General features: G+C 48.8%; 6 protein-coding genes across 6 annotated transcripts; 1 reads left to right on the top strand and 5 right to left on the bottom strand.

The window, feature by feature from the left end:
- Window positions 1-178: 178 nt before the first annotated feature.
- Window positions 179-5928, bottom strand: BDW43DRAFT_309861 (HECT-type E3 ubiquitin transferase UFD4; the record flags this gene model as incomplete). Its single annotated transcript, XM_032046787.1, has 5 exons — window positions 179-375; window positions 437-586; window positions 651-4695; window positions 4760-5582; window positions 5642-5928. 5 exons carry the CDS (start codon window positions 5926-5928, stop codon window positions 179-181), a joined length of 5502 nt encoding a protein of 1833 aa, XP_031901870.1.
- A 99-nt stretch (window positions 5929-6027) lies between these two features.
- BDW43DRAFT_49313 (uncharacterized protein) lies at window positions 6028-6485 on the bottom strand. Its single transcript, XM_032050139.1, has 2 exons — window positions 6443-6485; window positions 6028-6369 (listed from the first exon to the last, which is right to left on the bottom strand). The coding sequence occupies exon 2, from the start codon at window positions 6326-6328 to the stop codon at window positions 6128-6130; it is 201 nt and encodes a 66-aa protein (XP_031901869.1). The 5' UTR covers window positions 6329-6369; window positions 6443-6485; the 3' UTR covers window positions 6028-6127.
- A 2426-nt stretch (window positions 6486-8911) lies between these two features.
- Window positions 8912-10677, top strand: BDW43DRAFT_272216 (nicotinamide/nicotinic acid mononucleotide adenylyltransferase). Its single transcript, XM_032041516.1, has 3 exons — window positions 8912-9352; window positions 9459-9732; window positions 9788-10677. Exons 1-3 carry the CDS (start codon window positions 9048-9050, stop codon window positions 10067-10069), a joined length of 861 nt encoding a protein of 286 aa, XP_031901868.1. The 5' UTR covers window positions 8912-9047; the 3' UTR covers window positions 10070-10677.
- A 1-nt stretch (window position 10678) lies between these two features.
- BDW43DRAFT_272213 (sugar isomerase) lies at window positions 10679-12528 on the bottom strand. The gene is made up of 2 exons (XM_032041515.1): window positions 11939-12528; window positions 10679-11879 (listed from the first exon to the last, which is right to left on the bottom strand). The coding sequence occupies exons 1-2, from the start codon at window positions 12389-12391 to the stop codon at window positions 11013-11015; spliced, it is 1320 nt and encodes a 439-aa protein (XP_031901867.1). The 5' UTR covers window positions 12392-12528; the 3' UTR covers window positions 10679-11012.
- On the bottom strand, window positions 12525-13923 carry BDW43DRAFT_272211 (class I SAM-dependent methyltransferase). Its single transcript, XM_032041514.1, has 2 exons — window positions 13691-13923; window positions 12525-13624 (listed from the first exon to the last, which is right to left on the bottom strand). The coding sequence occupies exons 1-2, from the start codon at window positions 13878-13880 to the stop codon at window positions 12864-12866; spliced, it is 951 nt and encodes a 316-aa protein (XP_031901866.1). The 5' UTR covers window positions 13881-13923; the 3' UTR covers window positions 12525-12863.
- Window positions 13924-14093: 170 nt separating this feature from the next.
- BDW43DRAFT_272209 (uncharacterized protein) lies at window positions 14094-14556 on the bottom strand. Its single transcript, XM_032041513.1, has one exon. It carries the CDS (start codon window positions 14442-14444, stop codon window positions 14256-14258), a length of 189 nt encoding a protein of 62 aa, XP_031901865.1. The 5' UTR covers window positions 14445-14556; the 3' UTR covers window positions 14094-14255.
- Between the last annotated feature and the right edge of the window lie 863 nt (window positions 14557-15419).

Raw genomic sequence — 15419 nt, 5'->3', positions numbered from 1 at the left:
CCTCCCTCGATCACTGTGTCAGGGTATTTTGCTAAATACTGTACCAACGCACCAAATGTAGTACCTTTTTTCCTTTTTTCCTTTTTATGTGTGTGTGTGTGTGTGTTTTCCGCAAGAAAGCGGGGATATTCGAACCACTCGTAAGTAGACAAATAACAAGCTACAGGGCCGAAAGAAATCAAGACAGGTGGAATGCTCCCTGTCCTTCTTGGATAGCGACAGACAACCGTGTTCGGAGGACTTCCAAGCTGCTGTAGTCCGGCAATTTCAGATAATTTACACACGTCATAACACTAGGGAGATAGTCGTCGGGGGTGTATGGCGGCTCGCTCGGACGGCAGACAACAGTAAAGATTGGAGTGAGACTCTTGAAGCCTAGACAGAATACTTTGATTAGTGTCCGCATGTATTGATGGTGGGTGGGCGTTCTTCCTACCTCCAATGGGGAGCTTGGGACTACCAGTGACGAATTGAAGGAAGTCTCGGCGTTGCTGCGTATCCAACTCGCTCATCGTTTGAAGCAAATTCCGCACGCTGCGACTGTCCATGTTGAAGCCATGATCGGCTTTGATAGAATCCATAAGTGCTAAGGCAACCATGTCAGAAACTTTCCCTATACAAGTACCGGCAAGCAGGAGAAAGTTACTTACTTTCAATGGTCCAATCCTCCTCTGCTCTTCCAAACAACATCACGAGTTCTGCCGGCGTGAAAGTACGAAGAGCCGAATATGGGAACACCTGCGAAAATCCCTCTCGGAATGCTTCCACTTGACGCTGGACACCACTACTCAACGTCATATCCACGAGCCGCTCAATATACATATCAACGTTTTCGATTGTCACTGGGGTATTAGATCCATCCTTAATCAATTCAATGGATGGGTAGCCGGGCAGGGTGAAGTCTAGGCTTAGATCTTCAACCTTGACCCCGTCTATTTCAATATCCAGTAGGGCCTGCCTCTTCTGAGGCTCCGAACGCACCTTGTTCTCGACTTCTGCCTTCGCATTGGCGAAGCGTTTCAACAGGAGCAATGAGTTTGCTAGGTCTTGATCAACTGCCTTGACCGTGCCGATTGATGGAGCGACGGAGGATGAGCTATTAGCAATGCGGAAAAATGCAGGGTTGAAGGAGACATCGATAATCCTAGAATCGAGCATCGAGCGAGCTACAAACTTGCCGAGGACCTTGAACAAATGTAATTGTTTCTTCCCGGACTCCGACGCGGCATGCTCTTCGCTCATAGGGGAAGGGAACAAACCACGCTTGCCAAAAGCGAACTCCTCGGAATCGTTGCAATCATTTTCTCGCCAGATTTTGAGTTTCTTCTTCGAAAATTCTTTGGAGACAGTAGAGTAGAATTCCAGAGTCGGCCCTAATCCTGTACCCACTTCTTCAAAGTACTCCACTTCCAGGACGCTGGGAGAAGATCCATAGAGTTCCATGACTTTCATAGCAGACTCTAGGATACGGCTTCTTGAGATGCGAACCTTCTGTCGCTGGAGACGGCCGAGGAATGGTCGATCATCGCGCCGGTGATCGTTACGACTATCATCGCCATTTTGAGAATTTTGCCACCTCATCATCGCTCGCGAGTAGCCAAAAGCAGTCGACTGGAGGAACAAATGGCGTGTCTCAAATGGAAAGAGGAAAGGGAAGAGGCGGGCGAGATCTTCGCTCCAGCTGGGAAGGCAGCTGCTCGCTACGATCAATGGCTCCTCTAGCTGTCGGTTGAGCTTGGCCGTAAGTTTAGTATTGATGAATTGCGCAAGGGCTTCGGGCTTGAGTGCGACAAGCGCCTTGCTTTCAGTGAGAATATCATCCAGTGTGGCATTCATTTCGTGCAGAAGTCGAAGTAGCTGAAGGATCGATGCTGTTGTTGCACCTTGGCTGAGGGAGGGTGGCATCTCCGCGTTAACAGCCTTGGAGGACTCGAGCGTACCGAGTGTGAGGGCCGTGGGCTCTGGGGGAGGGGGGCCCGGCACCCGCCTGAACTTGACGGTATGCACAGCAGACCACACGTGCCTTCCGTTAGGATCTGAGAATTGCCGGCTGTGGTGAACAGCGCGGTATATTGTGGTGTCACCAGTGATAGGCTGGCCATCCACGCTGAACTCTAGATGCCAGTCTGAAGGGATAGAAGCCATTGCAGCAGCGTAGGAAGAGAAGGGGCGGCCAGCCGTGGCAAGAGAATTGTTGCCAGCGGCGTTCGGAGTAGTGCTAGCGGCGGATGACGATGTCTTGGAAGCTGGGGTGGAATGCGACGGAGTGGCCACACGTGTTCCATCTTCCTTTCGAGCAGTTACCTTACCTGAGGAGGCTACCTCCATGTTCACTGCTGTCGGGTCGGGAGCATTGTCTTCGGAAAGATCGTCGTCCAAATCATCCATGATGGCATTCAGTTCGCCGTCGTCACCGTCATCTTCGTCATCATCGTCACTCAGATGTCTCTCATCCGCGCACTCCAAAGGCTCATCATCATGGGTAGGAGCTTCTGAAGTTTGTTGATGTCGACCTGAACGTCTGGATCTTGAGCTACGCTCGCGACCTTCAGTCGACGACTCCTGTGCATTGAGTTGCGAGTCTTCAGGGAGCGAAGATCTGTCTGATGTCGTGTTCGGTCGCGGTAGAGGTGGAATATCACCGCCAGTGAACTCGCCCTGGCCAGTGAGCTGATCTCGAAGTCGCGCGGCGTTAGCAATCTGTGAAAATAAAGATTCCCGGCTGCGGGACGGTTTTGGCCGATCGGACAAACTAATCCTTGGATGGAGAAAATCATCCAAGGCTTTGAACGTGGCGATGGCGTGGATCGACACCATTATGTTCCGATAGGAACGGGGAATATCAGAGTCATCATCAGCCACTAACTTAAGCCTGAGCTGTTTTCCAAGCATATTTGCAGCATTGCTACGCGTGTTCTCCAAAGAATTGTGGCTGACAGTGATCACTTCGAAATGCTCAGTCCGGCTGAGCAAATCCTGCAATTTTTGTACTAGAACACTAAATGGGGTTGTAGCAGTGCTTTGGCTTTGGGCTTTTTCGGAAATTGTAGAGCCCATGAAGGCTTGCAGAAAAGAAGCACGGGCTTTGCGCATTGATGAAGAGTTGAAGTCACCAAACACGTCCAGCAACACTTTGATGACACCCGAGTTTAGCAGTTCAGAGCTGGTGATACTCTCCAAAGCATCACCGTCGAAATACGCGGCCAATTGCCTGAAAAGCGGAAGACCCTCCTCATTTCCGTCCCCACTATAACAGGCTTCTATATTGGAGGCAAGAGTTTGCAATTCGGTCAAGACACCCTGGGCTTTGTCCCGCAAGTCCTTGCCATGGCTAGCTTCGTAAAGTTGAACAAACGTCCGGGCATCGCGGATGACGAGATCCTTCATGGCATTGTCTACTCTCGTAGAGAGTACTTGACCAGATAATGAAGAGCTATCCGATTCCGACATGCCGTCGTTATCGTCCCGGTCATCATCTTGCTCATCGTAGTCATCGTCGTGAGTATCATCGTCAGCCGGGACGTCAGCATCTTCGGCTTCCCGACGTGAATCTCCTGACATGTCCATGGCAGCGGACGAATCATGAGAGGATTTGGTTTGCTCCTCATCCGACAGCAGCCCCTCCGCTAGCTTAAAGATCTCCGAAATAACACCTTCGCGGTGGAACTGGTACTGATAGACGTGCTCCAAGCGCTGAAAGAGAAGTTCAGAGCATCGCAGAGCTGACGAGACCAAAGATGGATGGTCTTTCTGAGACAAAATTGCAGCCAAGAACGAGGCATACGGCACGGATCGCAGAGCTTCCTCGACCAGGCCGGCGTCTAGATGATGCAACATCTTAAGCTGGGCGATGAGAACCTTTTGCCGAACCTCTAAGTTGACAGTACTCGAGTAAGCATCGGTCAGAGTTGGCAGCAAGATCGTAGCAAAGCGTTTGAGCTCGCGCTTGCATTCCAGTAATAGCGAGCGTCTCTTCTCCGCTGATTCTTTCGCCTTAGGGGACTTCAAACCAAGAGCCGGGTCGCTGTCGAGAGGGGAACTAAGCCATCCGTCGGCCTGCGATACATGTCGGCCAGGAACCCCAGGTAATATCTCGCAAATCACATTTAGGGTTTCAATAACCTGCTCCTTGGGCCGATGTATCAGGGCTTGCATCACAAGCACACTGTCCATCCTGACGGTTGTGTCTTCCAGGTTTCCTGGCGGGGATACACCAGTCAAGATTTGGTATAGAGTATCGACCACATTCATCTTCAATAGATCTACAGACAACCTTGGGCTGGCTTTTGACACAATTGCTAGGACGCGGAGGAACTGAGTATGAATGTGCGCGCCAATTAGGTTGGTAGTGCCTGGCAACAACAGACGGAGCACCGCCTTCAACATTGCCGGTTCGATGAGTTCCTCCAATTTCCCGGGTTTATGCTTGAAGCTCTCCACGATTCGGGAAACACACAAACAGCCCTGCTCCATCACTTTGGGGTCATTGCTAGATAGAACATTTAGGAGTGTAGGCATTACATCCCGTACCACGGGGAAGGAATCGTGTGGAAGGTTACGGCAGCAGTTTGCTGCCGTAGTCACCGCGGTACGTTGCGTACTAGTCGGGAAGAAGTCGAGATAGGTTAGGCAAGCAGTCAAGCCACCCTCGCGAACAATAGAGGCAGGGAAATCTACAGAGATTTTGGCTAGGGTCTGATGAAAGTTTAGTAAAGGTCTTATCACAGAAAAAAATCAATAAACCGTTGAGAAAACTTACACTCAAGGCTTGCTCGGCCAGGTCAATGAACTGAATATCCAACAGCTTCTGACACAGGATCGGCACAGCACCCCCGTAGACCACGTTGGCCACAGAGCCACGTAGAGCTTCCATCAAGTTCGCCAAACAACGACATGCAAGGAGCATAATTTCGGGGTTTTCTTCTCCGAAATCGGTTGGCTGCATCAAGGAGACCAACTCCTTTACATACGGATCAGGAGAGAATTGGCCGGAAAGATTGTCCTCATTGGATACGAGTAAGAGATCCGAAAGCTCCTGCAGAGCGATCAATTGGATGGATGGATCATCCTTCGCCCTGAGATTGCACAAAATTTCTCGCAAGCGGGATGACATGCCTGTCATCATCCCAGACAGAGCACGCAGGGTGCTCTGAAGACCCAAGGGACTACGCGAGCCAAAGAGGCTATTGTGAAACAAATCCCCGTCGTCATCATCAAGGCCCGAATGATTGGTTCCATCGTTGCTATCACTTGGCGGGGATGAATCTCGCTCCTCACTCCTTTCACGTCTTTCCAAATCCTCGTCCGCTTCCTTCATGATGACATCTGGATTATTTCTAGATGACCGTCTCTTCTGTTGGCGCCGAGGTGGAGGGGATTGGGCAGCTGAAAGGCGATCTGACAGGAGAGAGTGTGTTAACCGGGTCACTTGATCTGTGGGAAACAGGGTTGCGAAGACACCCTCGAGCATTGTCAGTGTAACCTTACCTTGTGACACTTTCCCATTTCTGCTAGATTTCCGTCTGGATGCCGGAGGTGACGCCTGGTTCTTCGATGACTCCTCCGTTGGGCGCGAGGATGGACTAAAGCATAACGTGAGTAAGCAACAGCTTCAACAACCGTGGCGGATTCATCCACTCACCCGGGTTGGGACATAGCGGGACGATTTCGGGTACCACGACGTGGAGCAGCAGACGCGACCGCCGGTTGGGGGGAAGCTGCACGCCGCTGTTTCTTGGCTCTCCGCTGAGGAGATGGGGGATTCGGCTGTCCGGGGGCTTCCACAGATCGATCGCTTCGTGCGGGGGCTTTACGCTTCCGACTTGGGGCCGAACCAGCGGCGGGAATTGCAGGAGACGGACCAGAGCTGACGGGTGGAGTGGGTTCTGCAGCTAATCTCGCGGCTGAGCGAGTAATCCTGGAGGACATGAGAAGCCGAGCACCTTCGAGTAGCAATGAAGATATGAGGTAAGATGAGGGAGGTGAGAGTGACAGAACACGACAAAGTAGAAAATAGAGGTTGGGGATGAAATGAACGATAGCCTTTCCACACAGTAACCGATGGGCTCGGCGTAACAGGGAAAATAGTAGAAAGAGGAGTGGGATGCGAAGCTCGACTTCGGGCTTCCTAACAAACCACAAGGTCGTAGACCATGCGGGGCCACGACAACGAGACAGACAAGATATGAAGCGTCACAAGGCGAAACAAACTGCGGATGGAAAGGGAAGTAGTAGATCTTGGTATGTACCTGGCGGCAGTGGCGGAGGCTCCAGCGGATGAATCCTCAAGAGGGTCCTGGCGGTGAAGGTTGGGCCTTGTTCTGGCCATAAGTTGATGTTAACCAGAGCTAGAGATGAGGGCTCGCTCGTCTGTCGACCGTTTAACCCGCCATTCGTTACTCTGAAGGAAGTTGACCAAGAATGGACAGGAAGGCGAAGCTACTTTTTTCCCCGGTTGTCCGTTTTGAGGGGGAGTGGAGGTATGGAAAGACAGTCAGGAGACCGATAGAACAGAGAGCGGAAAAGGAAAAAAGATATATAAAGTAAAAGGAAAGAAAGTATCGAGATGGGCTAGAGATGAGTAGCACAGAAAAATCGGGATAAATGCAGTAGTCGTGAATGTCGTAGTGGCGATGGAGAAGGAAAGTGGAATGAGGAGGAATGAATCAATTGGGGGGTTAAGAGTTGACGTGGTGGTAGTAGTGGTAAGCAGTGGTGAATATGGCCTGAGGAAGCAACTCCGGAGAGCGTCAGGCGGCTAGAGTGCAGCCCCATCAGCCACGACCTACTGCTTGGTAGATATCACATTAAAGTCTAGTATCACAACAACAGCAACATCCCCTTTCCCCCTTTTCTTTTTTTCCCTTTCTTTCTTTTTTTTTTGGGGGGGGGGGGTTCCTCTATCCTCCCTAATTCTGTCTTAACTCTTTTAATATGTTTTATTACTATTATTCTTATAAACATTTCCTTTCTCAAATGCTACTTCTCAAATCCACCGTTACAACTCCGAATTTTTACTCTTCATTTTTTTACATATTATAACACTACTGTCCTCAAGAAAAAGCCAAGACATCCAACAACCAACATCCCTCATTTACATTCGTTTCGCGCCGAGACTCATCCCTGCTTTTATGGGAACACATTTTTACTCAGATGGAATACCGTAGTAATCCCACGCCATGAAACATAGGAATCTCGTAAGATCTGTTTTCAATATTCAACTAACTAGCGAGTATCTGGAAGGCTATACGTATGACGGCCAATGCCTTGGGAAGTTTTCTAAATGTTTGTTTGCAATGTACCTATAAGCATATTCCCTGATCCACTAAAAGTTCACCTGTAAACATCATCCAGGAAGTAATTGATACAAGTGCCCGTGTCGCCGGAATATGTATACGGACCCCGCACGCTTTGAAAGGAGCATCTCTCTAAAGTACTAATTTTAATCTGAAAGGAGATCAATCCGCGCAGTACAGGGAAGGATTTTGAGCTTGTGAGTGTATTCGTGCTCAAGCATTTACTGATTGAATATTGAATTACCCCTCATACAGTACATTCATCGTTAGTGTGTAGATAAGCATGTACAGTATCCTATAGGAGGTAGTATTAATGAGTAAACTTCGGTACTCTCCCCGGCCCTAACACTCTCGGGCTAATCCGGATTCTCCTGGAAAATACTATCAGTACAGGGCATCATTTTCGGACCGAAACATCCCCAGATCCTGCAAATACGCGGGGGATATATCGCTCATACTATCCGCCGGTCATGTAACGTGAGACGAGGAATGTCTGCATCAAGAAAGAAAAAAAATAAGATCATACAAGAGGAAGAGACTTTCAATGCTCGAAAGCAATAGTATCAACTGATAATATCAAGTAGACAAGCAAATTTGCTCGGGCTTTCTAAGCGGGATGTGCATGTGTTGTCCAACAGCCAAACTACGCAACGAATTTACCTAATAGTAGGTATTGATGGGAAGGGTAGTACCTGTCTACAGTACTCTGTACATGCTTGTTTACCCAAGCTATTGTGCTGCATCCTCTTCAGTGAAGTTGCACGTAAAGAGGTGCAGGGTCCAGCCACATATAATTCGTATATGCAGGGAAAAGCGCGAGTTGACCACAGTGGAAACAAAGGATAATCTGACAATACTTGATCAGAAGACCGATCATTGGTCGACAATGGCTGGCGAATAAAGCTCTGTTCGGAGGATAAATGAGCATGTTCCCGATGCAGCTGGAATTGATATTTTGTTGGCATTGATTAGTTAATGGCATACTAAATTACCAATATCTAGAGGATATATCAGATTTCATCCATTCATTCTGGAATGAGTATATCCCTCTGGACAAGGCTGAGCTGACGAAGTCTACGGGTTCAATTGAAGGATAACTTCCCATATAGGAGTGATCTTGTTACTTTTCTTTTCTTTTCTCTCCTTTTTTTCCGCTTTAGAGAATTTCTGCGTTGATTGCATGCTACTGAAGTTAAAGTGGATAAAGCAATGTACATTACATTTATTTATTTATACGAAGTACATACAATAATAACATTTGTCTAGACCGGCTACCGGTGAGAGAATTGGAAGTATTATTAATTCCAGAAATTTATACTTCCTGTGACGGAGTACAGTAGCCTAACGTTGCCTGGCTGCTGTCGTAGGTTCAATACCAAAACAGTACGAAGCCGAGTTGGAGAAATGATGTGATCCATGGCCGAGGTATCGTATGTACCTACTCTGTACCGTACATTCCACCTTACTTTCAACGATCCCCCTCTCTCCTCTGATTTTCTTCCCCCGCCGGATACATACCAATACGGTAAAGAATTCCTTTTCCCCGCGCGGGTCTGACTAAACCGGCAAATGAAGGGTTTTTGGTTCAGTCGCCTTCCACCATCCATTCGACAGTCCTTTCCTCCCCTTCCATCTCTTCCAAATCTCCGGTACTCTAATATCTATCCACCTCCCGTCTGTAGCGCTACATATCGTCATCCTTTAGAGTCCCGATTTCCATCGTTTTGTCCGTCGTTCTCCCAACCCGCAACCATGACTGACATCACCGGGCATGGGGAGGATATCCATCAGCCTCCCGATCATATCCCCCCAGCACCCATGGAGGACTATCAACTCCCCGAACTCCGCCTGAAGCGCAAGATGGATGATCCGGAAAAGACCCCGTTACTACTGGTAGCTTGCGGTTCTTTCTCGCCCATCACCTACCTGCACCTGCGTATGTTCGAAATGGCAGCCGATTACGTCAAATTCAGCACGAACTTTGAGATCGTCGGCGGGTATCTCTCTCCGGTGTCGGATGCCTATCGCAAGGCGGGTTTGGCCGCTGCAGAGCATCGGTAAGCGTGCGCTCTCGACTTTTCTGAACATTTCTTATTCCTGCTTCTTTTTTGGTGCCAATCCCGTCGCACTATTAAGAAATGTAAAGCTGACCGTCGGGTTTAGAGTCGCCATGTGCCAACTTGCAGTAGACCAAACCTCCGACTGGTTAATGGTAGATACATGGGAACCGATGCAGAAGGCGTATCAGCCAACCGCCGTTGTGCTCGATCATTTCGATTATGAGATCAACACTGTCAGAGAAGGAATTGAAGCCGCAGACGGAACACGCAAGCAAGTGCGTATCGCTCTTCTGGCAGGAGCTGATCTGATTCATACCATGTCAACACCGGGAGTATGGAGTCAAAAGGATTTGGACCACATACTTGGCAAATACGGTGTAAGTGCATGATGACATTGGTAGAGCGATGGACTCCGCTGACGTTACCTTCCAGTCTTTCATTGTCGAGCGTAGCGGAACAGACATTGATGAAGCACTTGCTGCGCTGCAGCCTTGGAAAGACAATATTCATGTGATTCAACAGCTTATTCAGAATGATGTCAGCAGCACCAAAATCCGTCTCTTCCTCAGACGTGAGATGAGCGTCCGCTATCTGATTCCTGTGCCGGTCATCCGTTATATTGAGCAGCATCGTCTGTATGAGGACGATAGCACAACAGCTAATTCTACGACCGACAAAGGCAAGGGACAGCCGGAGCCTAGCACGTCGGGTTGAGATTTTCAGGCCTCGCAACCGGGCTGGCTCCGTTAGCTACGCTTTTGAATACGGATCAGCCGCATCTTACCGTCACGGGAGAAGAAAGCTGGACTGCTGAGAGCTTGGCACGCTACGAAAAACTGCCTCGTTCTTTACTTTGGGGTTTAAAATGCAGCCACGAACTACCTATACACGTGTTTACCGACTCGTTGCCCACAGGTGCTACTTTCCACCTCGTGTCGCTTCTAGCAGTCTATCGGATAACTTTAGGGCGCTATCACCTAGGCATTTACTTTCTAGTAAGGCAAATATGCTTGTGAAGCCTCGTGTCTGTGCCTAAGCGAACCGCTTCTCTTCACTTCATGCAGCTGCGGCTTTGCCTTTGAAACGTCCCTCTCCTTAATTTTGGCCGCATCCGGATCTTCCCCTGGAAGTGTCACGAATAATGTGCTGAAGATACCATAGAGTTAATGTTCGTCATTGACTTTGCTTTGTACTGCTTGTTTTCATTTTTTGGTTTTCGTTTGTATTTTTCATTTTCTATACCCCTGACACGACACCTGTATTGATAAATCTTAGATAGATCATGGTAGATCTAGTTCTCAAGAATGAGTGAAGACCACTTTGTTTAAACTGTCTCAATCCGTATTAGCTAGCTATATTAATTATATGCCAAGACAAACCGAAAGCACACTCTGCAACTCTACCTCTATGGAAGCACAGATGACATGATGCATCAATTAGCTCGCAGAATATATACATCTTGGCGAAAAGACAGAGAGAAATCTGTACAAAACCACTGAATCTAACCTCTGAACAGACAAGCAATCCAAAACGGGCGTTATTCGTAAACGTCATATAAAGAAACCCAAGTCCCACCAAAGCAATGTAGCTATATGTACGCACGGGGATTTATCCCAAGAAAAGTAATATAAAAAGAGGATAGAAAAAAAAAGGCTAATTAGTCACAACCATCCCACAGCTCCTCCGCCTCGAAGACCCCTAGATAATCATCGGGATTCCCGTCCTGCATGACGGCTATCACCGTTACCGGGGACCCCGCAGATTCCGAGACTAGCCGACGTGCATCATCCAGGGAGGTCGAACTCGGGAGCTGGAGCCAATCATCCCGGGGCACAGCAAGCAGGAGGCCAAGACCGGCGAGTGTGGATATGTCCATGTCTACATAGTTGGATTGGGAGAGAGAGCGAAGATGGCGAGGTGGAACTATTTCCGAAGGAGAAAGATGGACCCAGGACTTAGCGGTGGGATGTTGAATAGCCGTGAGCAGGACATCTAGCAGGCGAACCTTGCCCATCGCCGATACTGTTGGGATCCGGTCCATGGGGACTAGTTTGTCGGCGATGCAGGGGCTAGGGGTAGTGTCCTCCGACTGTTGCTGACCGGCGAGATCGTCCGAACTAGTTGATGGGAATGATGCTGTCGACATGCTCATTGGAGTGAGGACATTTGATGCTGCGCCGATGGCCCCACCAGGGTGAAAGCTCTTGAATATCTCTGCTGGTCCTCTCCCTGGAGACGTGTGCAGTCGTCGGGCTGTAGCGATAGCTAGTGCATCTCCTAATGACAGGGCTACTGTCGTGGACGATGTTGGGGCCGACACGCCGATGGAGGACTCTTCGTCCTCATGGATGGGGGCTGGTAGGAGGATGCCCATGTCGGACGGTTGGAATGACAACAGCGGACATGTTGACGGGTGGAGGTGAGAAGTTATGGCGATGATAGGGACAGTGGAGGGGATGTGGGGGAGCAGGAGCAGGAGCTCAGGCGTGCGCCCCGAGAACGAGATCAATAACAGGGTATCTTGCTGTATAAGAATCTTAGTAAAGCTGTCTGCTGAGACAACTATAGTAGTTCGATACCCACCGGTCTAATCATGCCCAAATCCCCATGCAATGCTTCCGTGGGGTGTAAAAATGCGCTGTAGATACCCAGGCTGTTCATTGTCGCCTCAAGCTTTTGAGCAATTTTCCCACTCTTGCCTACTCCGCAGCATACCAATTTACCACCACCCCGCACGCTGCGAGCGATCTGGCTCACAGCGCGAGAGAGATGGTCTTGTGCCAATGCATTGGTTTCATAAAGACGCTCCAACTGCGCCAGAGCGGCGCGCTCTGTGGAAATGACATGGATGGCGGTGGATACCGACGTATCCGTACGACTATCTTTGGTCGTTGACAGTGCGGGATCCAACTCGTCTGGAGGAGTCAATGGTAGAAGGGAGAGGTCGTCGCGAGCGAGGCGCTCTTTCTTTATCATGGTGGGCAGGGAGGGGTCCGCGGGGGACGATAGCGCAGATTGCTGCTGGAGGTGCCCCATGGCTTAAGAGACCATTCTCCGAGAGATTAAGGAAGAACAGATCGTCTTCTCCCAGGAGGAGCCTGGGAAAAGAAGTCCCGGATGTAATCCCGGAGAAGCAACGGAATTAGATTGAATTAGAAAATTTTCAATGGCGGGGAAGAGTTTGGGAAGTGGATGAGGAAATTGTTGACTAATTTATTCAATCGAGGGGCGATAAAGAACATCGGAGATACAGATCGGACTTCCTTTGGTTTTACTGCACACCAATTATTCCTCTACTATGAAACATCTCCCCCCAATCGTGCGCCTTCCGTGTCTCGGCTTTAATCCCTTCCGTAAAATGACACCATCGCCACATCTGCTGACGCTTTTGCAGATCCCCGTACTAGTAAGTGTATGTGGTTGATATGTTTGTTAATGCTACACTGTCATCTTTTTAGGAGATTACTACTATACAGTTTTTTTTCCCATCCGCGAAACCGTTTAACTTTCAAGCCTTCGGAAGAGGCTTGATCCCCTTGTGAATTGCTGCAATCCCGCCAGTGAGATTCTCAAATCCTCGGCCAGGGATCATAAACCCGGCCTTCTGGATCATACCCCGGAACTCTTCCTGGCTGGGGAACTGCTCAATACTCTCCACTAGATATTGATAGCTGTCCCGATCTCCCGCCACTAGTTGGCCGATCATGGGGATGGCACTGAAACTCCACTGCTTGTAGACCGCATTGAATACACTGTTCTCTACCTTGCTGAACTCCATGCACGCGAACACACCGCCGGGTTTCAGCACCCGGAACGCTTCATTTAAGGCGGCTTGCTTATCCGTAAAGTTGCGAATACCAAAGACAACTGTATAGAGATCGACTGAGTTATCGGGGATGTCAGGCATCTGTTGCGCATTGCCCTGCATGAAAGATAGTCGATTCGTGTTGTAGTAGGGGGTCTGTATGCTCCGCTTTTTGCCCTCCGCAAGCATATCAGGGTTAATATCGGCGATTGTGACACGGGTCTCATGGTCATGGTTAATATTGGTTGCGTGGTCCAGCATGCGAAACGCAATATCGCCTGTCCCGCCGGCGATATCCAGGATATTCCATCCCTTCCCCGTTGTGTCGGTTTCACGCGACGGTAATGCTGATCCAGGGTTTAAAGTGCGAACAAAATGATCTTTCCATAGACGATGGATCCCGAGCGACATGAAATCGTTCATGGCATCGTAGGAAGAAGCAACTGAGCTGAAGACCGCTCCAACTGTACATCGCCGACGAAGCTTGGTTAGCCTTGCGCCCATTCATGGGGACATGTGTGGAGACATACCCATTGACTCCTTCTGGGATTCGGGAACATTGGTAAAGCCAAAATGGGTCATCCGTTCATCTTGGTTGGTCTTGTTAGAATCCGCTTGAGCTCGCCGGGTACACGAAAAGCAGCGGTAGGAAGCCTCGGCAACGCCCACTCTCCGCCGTGCGTTATAACCCATATTCCTCCATACTGATCGTGACAACATGATGGGTTGTTAGTTGTTCGAGCCCTGTAATTGGACGTGTAGAGGTTGAAACGAAAGGTAGAATTATTGGGCGGAGAGGATATCGGACGATGAGAGCCGAGCCACGGCACTTTTTCTGCCGCCAAAATCCTCACCGCTCTGCCCTTCTGCCAATATAAATAGAGACTGTCTCAAGCGGATTGGTACTCCGTATATGCCACAAAAATTCTAATATGGCGGTCCTCAATTTTTGCTAGTTTAAGCACTTCGACCGCAGCAAGGGACCGCCCGTCGCCTTGAAATTGGAAGGATGTGGTGTGAACAAGCTAGTTGCTCATACTGATTGAATATTACCAATCTTTACCCAAAAGGCTGAGTCGCAGCAGTACCAACTTTTCAGCGGACTGAGGGAGATTCTTTTTGGCATATATGAACAATACCGCTTGGATTACGATTGCACAGACACATTGTCTGCTTTGATAGATACTCGCCGTGTATATCATCTATTACGTACCAGTAAAAACCTATTATAAACATACTAACTAGAACCCCCAAGAATAGAAGACATGGGACGCTGGGTTCCATCCACGCTTCTCATGATAGACGATAGGGAAAGCTGTGAATAGCAAATAAAAGATACAGTACACGGTGGCTTAACTTTGTGGGATCAGAGAACAACTGTCTCAGCAGAGAGTGCTAGCAGCGTCAGACAAAGCAAAAGTGAGGGATATGGCATTCGGCGCTCTTCAGCGACGAGCTTCCATGAACGGTCGTCCATTTTGCGTAAGGCCAAGTTAAAGTGTCACTGCAACGCTATCATATATACAGTGGAAGGTAATTGAAATTTGGAACACCCCAATAGGGCATAGAGTATAACCTCGACGACCACCCACTGCCTGATAACACTCTATACGTCGCCGATTATTTGCTGTTCTCCAGGCGGCAATATTATGCACGGGCCACTATTGCTAGACGTTCCAAATATCAAATACCAGTCAGTCACTGTAACTCGTTTTAAGGTTGGCCGTGGATCAGATAAGATAACGTCTCTTTCGAGAGAACAACTGACCTTCAGCTTTAGTGCTATCCTATTCCATGCTACGATATCTAGTTGCACGATCTGATCTAAGAACTTGAAAGTTCATAAACCACACGCCGCGGAGTTAGCTAAATAGGTCTTGCTGATCAATCATAAATATATTGTGTGATGAAATATGCGAATAGCCATGATTCTTAATGCCTGGGCATAATTATGGAAAGAATCACAATGTTTAATTTTAGAATGGAAGCACAAATCCATTAAGTAAATCATATTCAAGTCTCTCTACAATTGAAATGGGCTTCCTTGATCATAGCCGAGGTTTGTTGTTAGGGAAACCACCAAGGCAAAGGTCCATGGTGCCTTGTGGCCGTTAGACAAGTGCCCCTACTAACTCGCTGTGTCCTTGAGACATGGCAAAACGAAGTTAGAGGAAATGAAAGGCTACCCTGAAGATTGTGATGCCCCTTCTGGCATCAGGCCACAAAGATACTGTCATAAGAACTACCCTAGCGGGAGAA

This window comes from Aspergillus alliaceus (assembly GCF_009176365.1).
Source record: "Aspergillus alliaceus strain CBS 536.65 unplaced genomic scaffold BDW43scaffold_14, whole genome shotgun sequence".
NCBI lineage: Eukaryota > Fungi > Ascomycota > Eurotiomycetes > Eurotiales > Aspergillaceae > Aspergillus > Aspergillus alliaceus.
This window is presented reverse-complemented; position numbering and strand designations above follow the sequence as displayed.